General features: G+C 46.3%; 1 protein-coding gene across 4 annotated transcripts in view; it reads right to left on the minus strand.

Annotated features, from left to right (window-relative positions):
* Positions 1-16,028, minus strand: part of KIRREL3 (kirre like nephrin family adhesion molecule 3) — an 800,965-nt gene that overhangs the window by 237,055 nt on the left and 547,882 nt on the right. For all 4 annotated transcript variants that reach the window (XM_069742736.1, XM_069742735.1, XM_069742732.1 and 1 more), the window contains exon 3: positions 24-173. In XM_069742736.1, coding sequence (XP_069598837.1) covers positions 24-173 — 150 coding nt within the window. The remainder of the gene's footprint in view (positions 1-23; positions 174-16,028) is intronic.

Here is a 16,028-nt window from a genome sequence, read left to right on the forward strand (position 1 = left end):
ACGCTGTCATGGATGTCCCATACCAGAAAGGTCTCTTCCGACTCCTAGCGCCAGTCCGTCTTTGATCCAGAGCACAACGCCATGATAACCGGGGATGGCGCACGGTAAGCTCACCGGCCTGCCGGCCACCACAACTTGGTCCTGCGGTTGTTGGGTGAAGGAGGAGGATTGACCTGAGGAGAGAACAGACAGAGATCGTTATTAATGCCGGCGTCTTTTATGGTCACACAAGCAAATCTTATTATCTAGTCACCGGTAGAGTTATTGCTACCCCAACGTACAATCAGGAGCCGCGTTACTCCCCCCGTGGGGCATGGAGGACCCCTACAACCCAATAGCTCTGTCCCTGCACTTTGTAGATGCGGCCATATTTCACCGGCTGCATAAGACGCCGCTCTGTACAGGACTCAGACGCTGGATTCAACTTCTACAATCTACTAATAAATTAGAAATGAGCAGAACAAGCAGACTTTTTTTTGTTTTGCATAAAAAACGAGCGCCATCATCTGCATCGCTCAGAACAGAAACATTTCTTTCCCAAGTTCATAAAAAAATGATAACAATAATCTCGGCTTTTATTTAAATTGCGAGCTCTCAAATGAACGACAGCGCTGAGTACGACTTAATAACGTGTTTGGTCTGGAAGTATTACTGGCGAATTGATTGTGTGTATTACGTCCGCCTCGAGGGCTCCACTCCGGCCACTTCCTCGCCTCAACCTTTCTGATTGAGGCGTCTTCTGGACAAAGAGGCGATGGACAATAAGAGGCAGAAATGGGAGATGCGAGACGCCTCTCGTACAATCACACAATTACTGATTAATCCGGGAAGAAGCAATGGTCAACAAATCTATCATCACCAAGAGATGAAAAGATCCCTGTGAGATGAAGCCACATCCAGGACATCGCAGGGGTCGCACATTCCTGGATTGATCTGTCTGAAAAAAATGGCGCAAATACAACAAAATGTGCCCCAGGTTTACTAACTGCAAACACTGAGGGCCGTGGGTACGTTACATTGTACACTGCGAGGTAGCGGCAGCTCGTAGCCATGTTTGATGGTGTGCCCGGCGTCGTGCCCGGCATCGCTTGCCGGAGATTCCAGAAGGTATAAGGCCGAAGGTACAGCAATCCTCAGAAAAATTGTACGAAAAAAAATATCGGCGCAACTTGTCTTTTGTGCGACTATTTCTGAGCTACAATTTAGCTATTAAAAAAATGGCAGAATCACAGAGTAGTTACATGCAAATCGCTGTCTCAGGAGACTAACATTAAAGTCAATGACCTCCGCGTCACAGGCGACTTGTAACCATCGACAGGAAATCCAGCGCATTAGGAAACATTTGAGACTGTCGCAGTAGCTTAGGATGCAGGTGCAATGTGGACCCTTGGGGGGTTTGATGCAATGTTACAATGTAACGCCACCATATCCCTAACCTAAGGCAGCAGGAGCTTCTCTGCATGAGTGACATGGGTGTCAGGCTACATTTACACTTGGCAGATTTGTAGCAACATTTTGCATACACTTGAATAGGGTGTGTAAAACTACATGCACCTGCAGCAGAAGCCCCCCATTCAGATGTATGGAAGTGATCAATATGCTGGGGGTCGCATGAATAAGTGGGCATGTGACTGCCGTACGGCGGCGCGGTGCAGCCCGATGAAGCCGGGTTCATAAATGTTGCAGCGTTTTTTAACTTTATAGTTAGAAATTCATTACAAATTGCATATTATTAATGGCCGGGCAGTTTCTGCAGAACCATGCGTCCATTAACAAGAAGCAAACAATTTGCTGGACGGCGTATGATGCAAAACTGCACAAATCATCAGGGCCAAAAGTAAAGAACATCAGACACAAAATAATTGGACGATTTGGTCTGTAGATTATATGCCCAATAATAGGGATTAAGTGAAGGGGCAAAAACTGCAGCAGACGGGTGAGACGTTAGCAGCAAATAATCGCCCGACTCCTCATCATCCTGGAGACCTCACCGAAAAATAACCTTCTCAAAGGCGACAGATCGTCCCGGGGGAAGAGGAAACGGAGCCCATCAGTGATCAAGACTAAATGTCAGGAGAACGCGACCGTCACCGCAATCAGGAGAGGAAGAAATCAGCCTCGAGTCTTAGAAAATGGCACTAACAGGATCCTTCTCCCTACCAGAGCTCCATGTGGTGGAGACTGGGAAAAATGGCAGAGGCGGCGGACAGATCGCCCGATGTCCCAGAAACAGGCACTGCTGAATGTGCCCCGATAACGACTACACCCGCGGAGGAGAACGGAGCAGCTCAGATCCACAAATCTGATTTGTTAAGTTCCTTTGTTTGTTTTTACCAGATGATGCAAACGACAAGTGTGAGGAGCCGATTCAGCTGTGGCCACGAGCCTTGTGTCCTAAATATCCAAGCTGCCCCCCGATATCACATGGAAAGTCCCCCCCCCCCCCGATATCACATGGAAAGTCCCCCCCCTTCCCAATATCACAAGGAAAATCCCACCCACCAATATCACATGGAAAGTCCGTCCTCCAATATCACATGGAAAGTCTCCCCCCCCCCCCGATATCACATGGAAAGTCCCCCCCGATATCACATGGAAAGTCCCCCCCACCCCGATATCAATTGGAAAGTCCCCCCCCTTCCCGATATCACAAGGAAAATCCCACCCCCTGATATCACATGGAAAGTCCGTCCCCCAATATCACATGGAAAGTCCCCCCTCTGATATCACAAGGAAAGTCCCCACCTATAGCTCATGGAAAGTCCGTCCTCCGATATCACATGGAAAGTCCCCACTGATATGACATGGAAAGTCCTCCAGCTGATATCACAAGGAAAATCCCACCCCCCGATATCACATGGAAAGTACCCCCCCCCCCCCCCGATATCACATGGAATGTCCGTCCCCCGATGTCACATGGAAAGTCCCCCCCGATATCACATGGAAAGTCCCCTCCGATATCGAGAAAAGTCAGTCCTCCGATATCACATGGAATGTCCGTCCTCCAATATCACGTGGAAAGTCAGTCCTCCAATATCACGTGGAAAGTCAGTCCTCCGATATCACATGGAAAGCCACCCACTGATGTCACATGGAAAGTCCCCTCCGATATCACAAAAAAAGTTCATCCTCCGATATCACATGGAAAGTCCCCCTCCGATATCACATGGAAAGTCCCCCCCCCCCCCCGATATCACATGGAAAGTCCCCTCCGATATCACATGGAAAATCCCCCCCGATATCACATGGAAAATCCCACCCCCCGATATCACACGGAAAGTCTCCCCCCCCTGATGTCACATGGAAAGTCTGTCCCCCGATACCACAAGAAAAGTCCGTCCCCCGATATCACATGGAAAGTCCCCCCCGATATCACATGGAAAATCCCACCCCACCCCCGATATCACATGGAAAGTCCCCCTCGTTATAACGGAAAGTCCCCCCCCTGTTATCACAAGGAAAATCCCACTCCCCCGATGTCACATGGAAAGACCCCCCCCCCCTGATATCACATGGAAGGTCCGTCCCCCGATATCACAAAGTCCGTCCCCCGATATCACATGGATAGTCCCCCCCCCCCCCCGATATCACATGGAATGTCCGTCCCCCGATATCGAGAAAAGTCAGTCCTCCAATATCACATGGAATGTCTGTCCTCCAATATCACATGGAAAGCCACCCACTGATGTCACATGGAAAGTCCCCTCCGATATCACATGGAAAGTCCCCTCCGATATCACATGGAAAGTCCCCCTCCGATATCACATGGAAAGTCCCCTCCGATATCACATGGAAAGTCCCCCCCCCCCCCCCCCCGATATCACATGGAAAGTACCCCTCCCGATATCACATGGGATGTCCGTCCCCCGATGTCACAAGGAAAGTCCCCCCCAATATCACATGGAAAGTCCTCCCTGATATCACATGGAAAATCCCACCCCCCGATATCACATGGAAAGTCCCCCCCCCCCCGATATCACATGGAATGTCCGTCCCCCGATGTCACATGGAAAGTCCCACCCCCCGATATCACATGGAAAGTCTCCCCCCCCCCCCCCGATATCACATGGAAAGTCCCCCCCCCCCCCGATATCACATGGAAAGTACCCCCTGATACTACGAGAAAAGTCAGTCCCCCGATATCACAAGAAAAATCCGTCCCCCGATATCACATGGAAATCCCCCCCCCCCCCCCACGATATCACATGGAAAGTTCGTCCCCCGATAAAACATGGAAAGTCCGTCCCCCGATATCACATGGAAAGTCACCACTGATATCACATGGAAAATCCCTCCCCAATATCACATGGAAAGTCCCCCCCCCCATATCACAAGGAAAATCCCACCCCCTGATGTCACATGGAAATCCCCCCCGATATCACATGGAATGTCCGTCCCCCGATATAACATGGAAAGTCCGTCCCCCGATATAACATGGAAAGTCCCCCACTGATATCACATGGAAAGTCCCCTACGATATCACAAGAAAAGTCCATCCTCCGATATCACATGGAAAGTCCCCCCCCCCCTCCCGATATCACATGGAAAGTTCCCCCTGATATCACATGGAAAGTCCCTCCCCCCGATGTCAAATGGAAATTCCCCCCGATACACAAGAAAAGTCTGTCCCCCGATATCACATGGAAAGTCCCCCCCGATATCACATGGAAAATCCCACCCCCTCCCTCCGATATCAAATGGAATGTCCGTCCCACGATATCGAGAAAAGTCAGTCCTCCGATATCACATGGAAAGTCAGTCCTCTGATATCACATGGAAAGTCCCCCTCCGATATCACATGGAAAGTCCCACCCCCCGATGTCACATGGAAAGTGTGTGTCCCCCCAGATATCACAAGGAAAATCCCACCCCCCGATGTCACATGGAAATTCACCCTCTGATGTCACATGGAAAGTCCCCCCCCCCCCCCAATATCACATGGAAAATCTGTCCCCCGATATAAGGTGATGTTGTATAAAACCGCAACTGTAAGGACCAGAGTATAAAGCCACAACTATAAGGACAGGTGTATAAAACCGAAACTGTAAGGACCAGAGTATAAAGCCACAACTATAAGGACAGGTGTATAAAGCCCCAATTATAAGGACCGGAGTATAAAGCCACAACTGTAAGGACCAGTGTATAAAGCCACAACTGTAAGGACCAGTGTATAAAGCCACAACTATAAGGACCGGTGTATAAAGCCCCAACTATAAGGACCAGTGTATAAAGCCACAACTGTAAGGACCAGTGTATAAAGCCACAACTGTAAGGACCAGTGTATAAAGCCACAACTATAAGGACCGGTGTATAAAGCCACAACTATAAGGACCAGTGTATAAAGCCACAACTATAAGGATCAGTGTATAAAGCCACAACTATAAGGACCGGTGTTATAAAGCCCCAGCTATAAGGACCAGTGTATAAAGCCACAACTATAAGGAACGGTGTATAAAGCCCCAGCTATAAGGACCAGTGTATAAAGCCACAACTATAAGGACCAGTGTATAAAGCCACAACTATAAGGACCGGTGTTATAAAGACCCAGCTATAAGGACCAGTGTATAAAGCCACAACTATAAGGACCAGTGTATAAAGCCACAACTATAAGGACCGGTGTATAAAGCCCCAGCTATAAGGACCAGTGTATAAAGCCACAACTATAAGGACCAGTGTATAAAGCCACAACTATAAGGACCGGTGTTATAAAGCCCCAGCTATAAGGACCAGTGTATAAAGCCACAACTATAAGGACCAGTGTATAAAGCCACAACTATAAGGACCGATGTATAAAGCCCCAGCTATAAGGACCAGTGTATAAAGCCACAACTATAAGGACCAGTGTATAAAGCCACAACTATAAGGACCGGTGTATAAAGCCCCAGCTATAAGGACCAGTGTATAAAGCCCTAACTATAAGGACCAGTGTATAAAGCCCCAACTATAAGGACCAGTGTATAAAGCCCCAACTATAAGGACCGGAGTATAAAGCCCCAGCTATAAGGACCACTGTATAAAGCCCTAACTATAAGGACCAGTGTATAAAGCCCCAACTATAAGGACCAGTGTATAAAGCCCCAACTATAAGGACCGGAGTATAAAGCCCCAACTATAAGGACCAGTGTATAAAGCCCCAACTATAAGGACCAGTGTATAAAGCCACAACTATAAGGACCGGTGTATAAAGCCCCAGCTATAAGGACCAGTGTATAAAGCCACAACTATAAGGATCAGTGTATAAAGCCCTAACTATAAGGACCAGTGTATAAAGCCACAACTATAAGGACCAGTGTATAAAGCCACAACTATAAGGACCAGTGTATAAAGCCACAACTATAAGGACCGGAGTATAAAGCCCCAGCTATAAGGACCAGTGTATAAAGCCCTAACTATAAGGACCAGTGTATAAAGCCCCAACTATAAGGACCAGTGTATAAAGCCACAACTATAAGGACCAGTGTGTAAAGCCACAACTATAAGGACCGGAGTATAAAGCCGCAACTATAAGGACCGGTGTATAAAGCCCTAACTATAAGGACCAGTGTATAAAGCCCCAACTATAAGGACCAGTGTATAAAGCCACAACTATAAGGACCAGTGTATAAAGCCACAACTATAAGGACCAGTGTATAAAGCCACAACTATAAGGACCAGTGTATAAAGCCACAACTATAAGGACCAGTGTATAAAGCCACAACTATAAGGACCAGTGTATAAAGCCACAACTATAAGGACCAGTGTATAAAGCCACAACTATAAGGACCGGTGTATAAAGCCACAACTATAAGGACCGGTGTATAAAGCCCTAACTGTAAGGACCAGTGTATAAAGCCACAACTATAAGGATCAGTGTATAAAGCCCTAACTATAAGGACCAGTGTATAAAGCCACAACTATAAGGACCAGTGTATAAAGCCACAACTATAAGGACCGGTGTATAAAGCCCTAACTATAAGGACCAGTGTATAAAGCCACAACTATAAGGACCAGTGTATAAAGCCACAACTATAAGGACCAGTGTATAAAGCCCTAACTATAAGGACCGGTGTATAAAGCCCTAACTATAAGGACCAGTGTATAAAGCAACAACTATAAGGACCAGTGTATAAAGCCCCAACTATAAGGATCAGTGTATAAAGCCCTAACTATAAGGACCGGCTGCTGGCACATGGCGAGGTGGGATACTGGTGGTACGGACCCTCCTGATGGCTTTCACGCTTCTTTGATCTGACCCGGTGTTATTTGTATTATTGGTCATTTTCTTGTTTTTCTTCCAGGTTCCGCACAACATTGTGATTAAACGTTTTTATAAAGAGGTTGCCGTCATCAAACTAATAGGAAAGTGCTGAAAGTACAAGCAGAGGCCGAGCGGCCGGTGCTGAAATTACATCAGACACCAAACACTTAAATCACCGCCGAACGGGCAACATAGTAAACAACAAAAAGGTTGTCAGATAATTAGCAAATGTAAAGTGCACGATGCACAGTAAGAAAGCTGCCACCAACAGAGCAAAGGCGAGGTGCAAACACCACTGCGATCAGTCCGGATGTGGGCCTAGTATCAGATATGAGAGGTGATGTTCACACAGAGGAGGAGATCAGCAGCCGCCCCACGCCTTTCACTGTCGCTTCTCACGGATGTGCAGAGCTCCTGCTGCAACAATCAGACTCTTTACAGACCGGAATGTTGTGAGCATGCTCTGTGTTCCATGCAGAGAGGAGGAGGAGTGAGATGCTATATCATCCATTATCTCCCATGGTGGAGTATAGTATAGTGGGCATGCTCCGTGGTCTGTGCAGAGAGGAGGAGTAAGTGAGGTGCTATGTCATCCATTATCTGCCATGGTGGAGTACAGTATAGTGGGCATGCTCTGTGGTCTGTGCAGAGATGAGGAGTAAGTGAGGTGCTATGTCACCCATTATCTGCCATGGTGGAGTATAGTATAGTGGGCATGCTCCGTGGTCTGTGCAGAGAGGAGGAGGAGTAAGTGAGGTGCTATATCACCCATTATCTGCCATGGTGGAGTATAGTATAGTGGGCATGCTCCGTGGTCTGTGCAGAGAGGAGGAGGAGTAAGTGAGGTGCTATGTCACCCATTATCTGCCATGGTGGAGTATAATATAGTGGGCATGCTCTGTGGTCTGTGCAGAGATGAGGAGTAAGTGAGGTGCTATATCACCCATTATCTGCCATGGTGGAGTATAATATAGTGGGCATGCTCCGTGGTCTGTGCAGAGAGGAGGGAGGAGTAAGTGAGGTGCTATGTCATCCATTATCTGCCATGGTGGAGTATAGTATAGTGGGCATGCTCTGTGGTCTGTGCAGAGATGAGGAGTAAGTGAGGTGCTATATCACCCATTATCTGCCATGGTGGAGTATAATATAGTGGGCATGCTCTGTGTTCTGTGCAGAGAGGAGGAGGAGTAAGTGAGGTGCTATATCACCCATTATCTGCCATGGTGGAGTATAGTATAGTGGGCATGCTCCGTGGTCTGTGCAGAGAGGAGGAGGAGTAAGTGAGGTGCTATGTCACCCATTATCTGCCATGGTGGAGTATAATATAGTGGGCATGCTCCGTGGTCTGTGCAGAGAGGAGGGAGGAGTAAGTGAGGTGCTATATCATCCATTATCTGCCATGGTGGAGTACAGTATAGTAGGCATGCTCTGTGGTCTGTGCAGAGATGAGGAGTAAGTGAGGTGCTATATCACCCATTATCTGCCATGGTGGAGTATAGTATAGTGGGCATGCTCCGTGGTCTGTGCAGAGAGGAGGAGGAGTAAGTGAGGTGCTATGTCACCCATTATCTGCCATGGTGGAGTATAATATAGTGGGCATGCTCCGTGGTCTGTGCAGAGAGGAGGGAGGAGTAAGTGAGGTGCTATATCATCCATTATCTGCCATGGTGGAGTACAGTATAGTGGGCATGCTCTGTGGTCTGTGCAGAGATGAGGAGTAAGTGAGGTGCTATGTCACCCATTATCTGCCATGGTGGAGTATAGTATAGTGGGCATGCTCCGTGGTCTGTGCAGAGAGGAGGAGGAGTAAGTGAGGTGCTATATCACCCATTATCTGCCATGGTAGAGTACAGTATAGTGGGCATGCTCTGTGGTCTGTGCAGAGAGGAGGAGGAGTAAGTGAGATGCTATGTTACCCATTATCTGCCATGGTGGAGTACAGTATAGTGGGCATGCTCCGTGGTCTGTGCAGAGAGGAGGAGGAGTAAGTGAGGTGCTATGTCACCCATTATCTGCCATGGTGGAGTATAGTATAGTGGGCATGCTCTGTGGTCTGTGCAGAGAGGAGGAGGAGTAAGTGAGGTGCTATATCACACATTATCTGCCATAGTGGAGTATAGTATAGTGGGCATGCTCTGTGGTCTGTGCAGAGATGAGGAGTAAGTGAGGTGCTATATCACCCATTATCTGCCATGGTGGAGTATAGTATAGTGGGCATGCTCTGTGGTCTGTGCAGAGATGAGGAGTAAGTGAGGTGCTATATCACCCATTATCTGCCATGGTGGAGTATAGTATAGTGGGCATGCTCTGTGTTCTGTGCAGAGAGGAGGAGGAGTAAGCGAGGTGCTATATCACCCATTATCTGCCATGGTGGAGTATAGTATAGTGGGCATGCTCTGTGGTCTGTGCAGAGAGGAGGTGTAAGTGAGGTGCTATATCACCCATTATCTGCCATGGTGGAGCACAGTATAGTGGGCATGCTCTGTGGTCTGTGCAGAGAGGAGGAGTAAGTGAGGTGCTATGTTACCCATTATCTGCCATGGTGGAGTATAGTATAGTGGGCATGCTCCGTGGTCTGTGCAGAGAGGAGGAGTGAGGTGCTATGTTACCCATTATCTGCCATGGTGGAGTATAGTATAGTGGGCATGCTCTGTGGTCTGTGCAGAGAGGAGGAGTGAGGTGCTATGTTACCCATTATCTGCCATGGTGGAGTATAGTATAGTGGGCATGCTCCGTGGTCTGTGCAGAGAGGAGGAGGAGTAAGTGAGGTGCTATATCACCCATTATCTGCCATGGTGGAGTATAGTATAGTGGGCATGCTCCGTGGTCTGTGCAGAGAGGAGGAGGAGTAAGTGAGGTGCTATGTCACCCATTATCTGCCATGGTGGAGTACAGTATAGTGGGCATGCTCTGTGGTTTGTGCAGAGAGGAGGAGTAAGTGAGGTGCTATATCACCCATTATCTGCCATGGTGGAGTATAGTATAGTGGGCATGCTCTGTGGTCTGTGCAGAGAGGGAAGATCACGTGCTATTAGGTAGAGGTGATCCTGGACAGGATCTGCTAGTGGATCTGAAGGAAAGTGAATAAGGACATGAGGAGTATGATGGTGATTATCCCCTTCTGGGTCTAGATATAATGTCCTCAGTCTCCTCTACATATTACGGTAATTCACCAGACATAATAAATCACTTCCCGCCATTCCTCTCCTTCCCCGTTTCTGTCCGGGGTTCACACATGACTTCTCAGCCATCGTGTGAGCAGAGGACATGTTATCCGGAGAAGATGAGCGATTCCCTGCGTGTCCTCGGCCGGCTGTGCTGCTCTACATGACATTCACGTACGGCTCATAGTAAAAGAATGAGGTAATGAGGAAAAATCCTAGAAAGGCAGCAGAAGGCGCACCGCGGCCACCATGAGGGTCCGCACGGACCCCATTACCGGAGCTGATCATGAACATTTATGAGGGTCCAGAGATAAACCCACAAATAAGAAAATGTCAACTTATATATTCAGCAAAGCGGAGAACGACCCAGAATGATATCCAAGACATGGCGGTATTAATAGTATTCACACCACTAACCAGCGCGGGTATGGCGGGTGCTGCTCACAGTGTCCGCATCCGGGAATAAATCCGACACTCGTCCATCTGCCCATAATAAAAAATGCATATACTGCCACCGAGCACCATCACATCCATTATCTGCCCCAGAGATACAGGTGTATATAATATATGTACCGGTATATATATCGCCACATCTCCCCCCATTATCATACTACCCATACACTGCCACCAAGCACCATCACATCCATTATCTGCCCCAGAGATACAGGTGTATATTATATATCTCCACATCTCCCCCCATTATCATACTACCCATATACTGCCACCGAGCGCCATCACATCCATTATCTGCCCCAGAGATACAGGTGTATATTATATATCTCCACATCTCCCCCCATTATCATACTACCCATATACTGCCACCAAGCACCATCACATCCATTATCTGCCCCAGAGATACAGGTGTATATAATATATGTACCGGTATATATATCGCCACATCTCCCCCCATTATCATACTACCCATACACTGCCACCAAGCACCATCACATCCATTATCTGCCCCAGAGATACAGGTGTTTATAATATATATCTCCACATCTCCCCCCATTATCATACTACCCATATACTGCCACCGAGCGCCATCACATCCATTATCTGCCCCAGAGATACAGGTGTATATTATATATCTCCACATCTCCCCCCATTATCATGCTACCCATATACTGCCACCGAGCGCCATCACATCCATTATCTGCCCCAGACATACAGGTGTTTATAATATATGTACAGTCATGGCCAAAAGTATTGACACCCCTGCAATTCTGTCAGATAATACTCAGTTTCTTCCTGAAAATGATTGCAGACACAAATTATTTGGTATTATTATCTTCACTTAATTTGTCTTAAATGAAAAAACACAAAAGAGAATGAAGCAAAAAGCAAAACATTGATCATTTCACACAACACTCCAAAAATGGGCCAGACAAAAGTATTGGCACCCTCAGCCTAATACTTGGTTGCACAACCTTTAGCCAAAATAACTGCGACCAACCGCTTCTGGTAACCATCAATGAGTTTCTTACAAAGCTCTGCTGGAATTTTAGACCATTGACACGGCCTCCTGTCAATGGCAGCAGATGACTCATAAGCGGGAATCACTGCCGGCAATCATGGGGTTTGGATGCAGGAAGATGGTGCCAGGCCTCCCCTATCCGCAGCCCCCAGCAGGAGCCCAATGGCAGATTCTACACGTGGTCAAAATTGTTGGTACCCCTTGTTTAATGACAGAAAAATCCACAATGATCACAGAAATAACTTGAATCTCGCAACCATGCTTTCACAGAATTAAAAAAAAAAATAAACTCATGAAATAGGCCTGGACAGAGATGATGGGACCCTTAACTTAATATTTTGTTGCACAACCTTTTGAGGCAATCACTGCAATCAGAGGATTCCTCTACCTGTCAGTGAGACTTGTGCGCCTCTCAACAGGTACTTTTGCCCACTCCTCAAGAGCAAACTGCTCCAGTTGTCTCGTGTCTGAAGGTCGCCTTTTCCAGACGGCAGGTTTCAGCTCTTTCCAAAGATGCTCAGTAGGATTTCGGTCAGGGCTGATAGAAGGCCACTTTAGAATAGTCCAATGTTTCCTCTTAGCCGTTCTTGGGTGTTTTTGGCTGTGTGTTTTGGGTCATTATCCTGTTGCAAGACCCATAACCTGCGACAGACCAAGCTTTCTGACACTGGGCAGCACATTTCTCTCTAGAATCCCTTGATAGTCTTGAGATTTCATTGTACCCTCCACAGATTCTAGACACCCTGTGCCAGATGCAGCAAAGCAGCCCAGAACATAACAGAGCCTCCTCCATGATTCACAGTAGGGACAGTGTTCTTTTCTTGATATGCTTCATTTTCCATCTGTGAACATAGAGCTGATGTGCCTTGCCAAAAAGTTCCATTTTTTGTCTCATCTGTCCATAGGACATTCTCCCAGAACCTTTGTGGCTTGTCAACATATAGTGTTTGGCAAATTCCAGACTGGCTTTTTTATGATTTTTTTTTTTTAACAATGGTGTCCTCCTTGCTCGTCTCCCATGAAGTCCACTTTGGCTCATACAACGATGGACGGTGCGATCTGACACGGATGTTCCTTGAGCTTGAAGTTCACCTTGAATCTGTTACCATTCGTATTATCCGTCTCTTTGCTTTGTCACCAATTTTCCTCCTGCGGCCGCGTCGAGGGAGGTCGGCTACAGTCCCACGGATCTTACATTTCTGAATAATATGTGCAGCTGTAGTCACAGGAACATCCAGCTGCTTGGAGACGTCTTATAACTTTTACCTGTAACATGTCTGTCTATAATTTTCTTTCTAATCTCCTCAGACAACTCTTTCCTTCGCTTCCTCTGGTCCATGCTGAGTGTGATACTCACCATGTCACCACACAGCACAGTGAGGATCTGTAGCCCTATATACCGGCCACTCACGGATTCCAGGATTGTAGACCCCTGTGATGCTAGTTAGTGGACACACCGCGATTTAACATGTCCCTTCTGTCACATTATTTTCAGGGGTACCATCATCTCTGTCCAGGCCGATTTCATGTGTTTGTTTGTTTTTTTTTAATTCTGTAGAAGCATGGTGGAAAAGCAATGTCTGACTTACATTTGTTCATTTTCATAGACATTTTATTTATTATTACTTTTGTCAGATTTAAGTTATTTCTGTGACCATTGTGGGTTTTTCTGTCATTAAACGAGATGTACCAACAATTTTGACCATGCGTACACGTCTTCTCTAACCACAGACTATTTTTAGCTGAAAATTGACATTGAGTACAAGGTGCGTACAGCGGCCCCAACCCATAAACCTGGTGCATCAATCACTCATCGTGACTCCATTCTCCTTCTAGCTACGCCTGGCACGGGGCCAGGGCTGGAAAAGGAGAACGGTGCTGGCGATGGAGAAGAGAAGATACAGTAATCAGGTCATGTATCCTGCAGCGAGACGTCTCTCCGGACAGATACAGTGTATTACAATAATGTAACACTGCGTATCACTAAATGCTCAATAAGATACCAAATGTCAGAAACGTAGTAAACAATGATTTATGGCACGTTGATCATCTGCTAATAAAACCTAATGGTCCCAGATAAAAGTTATAGCGGAGCGTGCACCAAGGTCTCTGGGCTCACAGCCCCGGCTACCGAACATCCCAAAACTGGCCACGGGGGCTGTAGCGGGAGCAAAGGCCAGCACCATCTAATCTCACTGCTTCATTTATAGCTTTGGCAAGAAGCCAGGTGCATGCTGGGAGAGTAGAATAACAGAAAGAGCTGGTCTGGGGCTGAATGCTTTACAAATACAGGTCCCTGAGCTGGAACAGACAGGAGAAAGTCTTTAACGTGCACCTGCAATTTTGGGATAAGGAGTCTGGTGTGTAGATTGGTAGTAACACTATTTCTGGACATTATATGACTTGTATTCTGAATTCTCACCAGGTTTCCTCCATTTCTAATTTTCAGTTGTCTCTGAGCTAGTGGAGGTGACCAGCTGCTATGATGTCTCATATACACAGAACAAAACCGACGTCAGGGATTCCTACTCATCTGTATGCCACAACAGCATGGAGCAGGGTCTACAGCAACACAGTGTGACATAGAGGGGTTAATGTTTTTCCTTCTTTTTCTAGAATTTGTTCTTATATTGTTGTAGGCTTATATTCTTCAATTCAAGCATTTTATACTTCTTTTCTCATATGAAATATTTTCACGTTTTGAGTACATGGTAAAGGTCATCATGACCTGGGTAACAGGGGGGCTACATGAGTTACATTGCTGTAAATGGTATAAAACACTGCTTCTTGCCTGAATAAAATAGAAAAAGTGATTTGCTCACAACCCATGTGCATTCTTTTCTCCGAGCGCTCGTTATCTGTTGACCTAATCTCTGAATTTGGCCACACTGGTAATCCAACATATCCGACTTTAGGTCAGAACTAAAACAGCTACAACAAGTGAAATGTAGCTGTGCATCCAGGTATTAGGTGAGAAAAAAAACAATAACTTGATAGCAGCAACAGAATGGAGGACATGCAGGAGTACTGAGAAGCTGAACTGAGATAAAATATTTGCTAGGGGGCACGGTATCATGGAGTACACTATACAGCAGTACTGAGCAATGTAGATGTGAATTCAGCTTTGGAGTGGGGTAAAAGACTTATTAGTAGCTGCGGAATGTAAAAAAACAATAAAGTGGTACTGAGCAGTGTAGCTATGGCTCCAGCCCCGGATGTGAGAAAATAATTTACTAGAAAGCAGTTAAGTGTGTCTCTGACTCCTCTGTTCCCGTGTCTTCTCTTTCCTATTCTTCATAGATTTGTATGGGCAGCTGTATCTTGATCCCTCATTCAGCCGGAATTCATTCATGTGGTGACCAACAGTTTTTAGTAGTTTCTCAGAGTGATTGATAAGTTCCCAAGATTGGGGGTAAAATAAGTGGCTCATAAATGGAAAATGAAGAAGATTTCACTGATAAAATATATTATAAAACTTTCTTAATTTCTGCAAAGTTTGTTGCAATGACAGCGACGATTTAAATGTAAGTGCGGGCGATGGGAAACATTGTGCAGGTTTACCATCCTCATTATGGCTGGGTTCACATTTGCGGATTTTGCCGCAGCGTTTGTACCGCATATAAACGCATGCATCGTGTTTTCCTATATTTAACATTAAAAATGCATTCTTTTTTTTTTGTTCGTTTGCCGCGTTTGACGACGCATGCGTCTTTTTGTCGCTTGCGGCTTGGCACGGAAATGCAACATGTAGTAATTTCTAGAGGTGTCTATTTGCCGCAAGGAAACGCATACGTTGGTTTGCAGCGTTTATACGAGTTTACATGCATTTTTTTCACCACTTGCGGATGCGTTTTAAACGCTGCGGATTTAAACGCAAATGTGAAACTAGCCTATGATGGCATTATAATTAAACACGGATCTAATAATCCCCATCATCTACATTAGTGTCCGGGATTTCCACTCTGTTGATCAGCACTTTTAACAATCATTAATTAGAACTTGTTATTGCAGTTAACCTTCCTCCAAAAATGTATGTGTCTCCATAAAATGCAGAACGTCCAGCATCATGCCAGCCTGAGCCTCCAAAATATACAGAACGTCCAGCATCGTGCCAGCCTAAGCCTCCATACAATGCAGAACGTCCAGCATTGTG

The sequence above is a fragment of the Ranitomeya imitator genome, chromosome 10 (assembly GCF_032444005.1).
Source record: "Ranitomeya imitator isolate aRanImi1 chromosome 10, aRanImi1.pri, whole genome shotgun sequence".
NCBI classification, from domain to species: domain Eukaryota; kingdom Metazoa; phylum Chordata; class Amphibia; order Anura; family Dendrobatidae; genus Ranitomeya; species Ranitomeya imitator.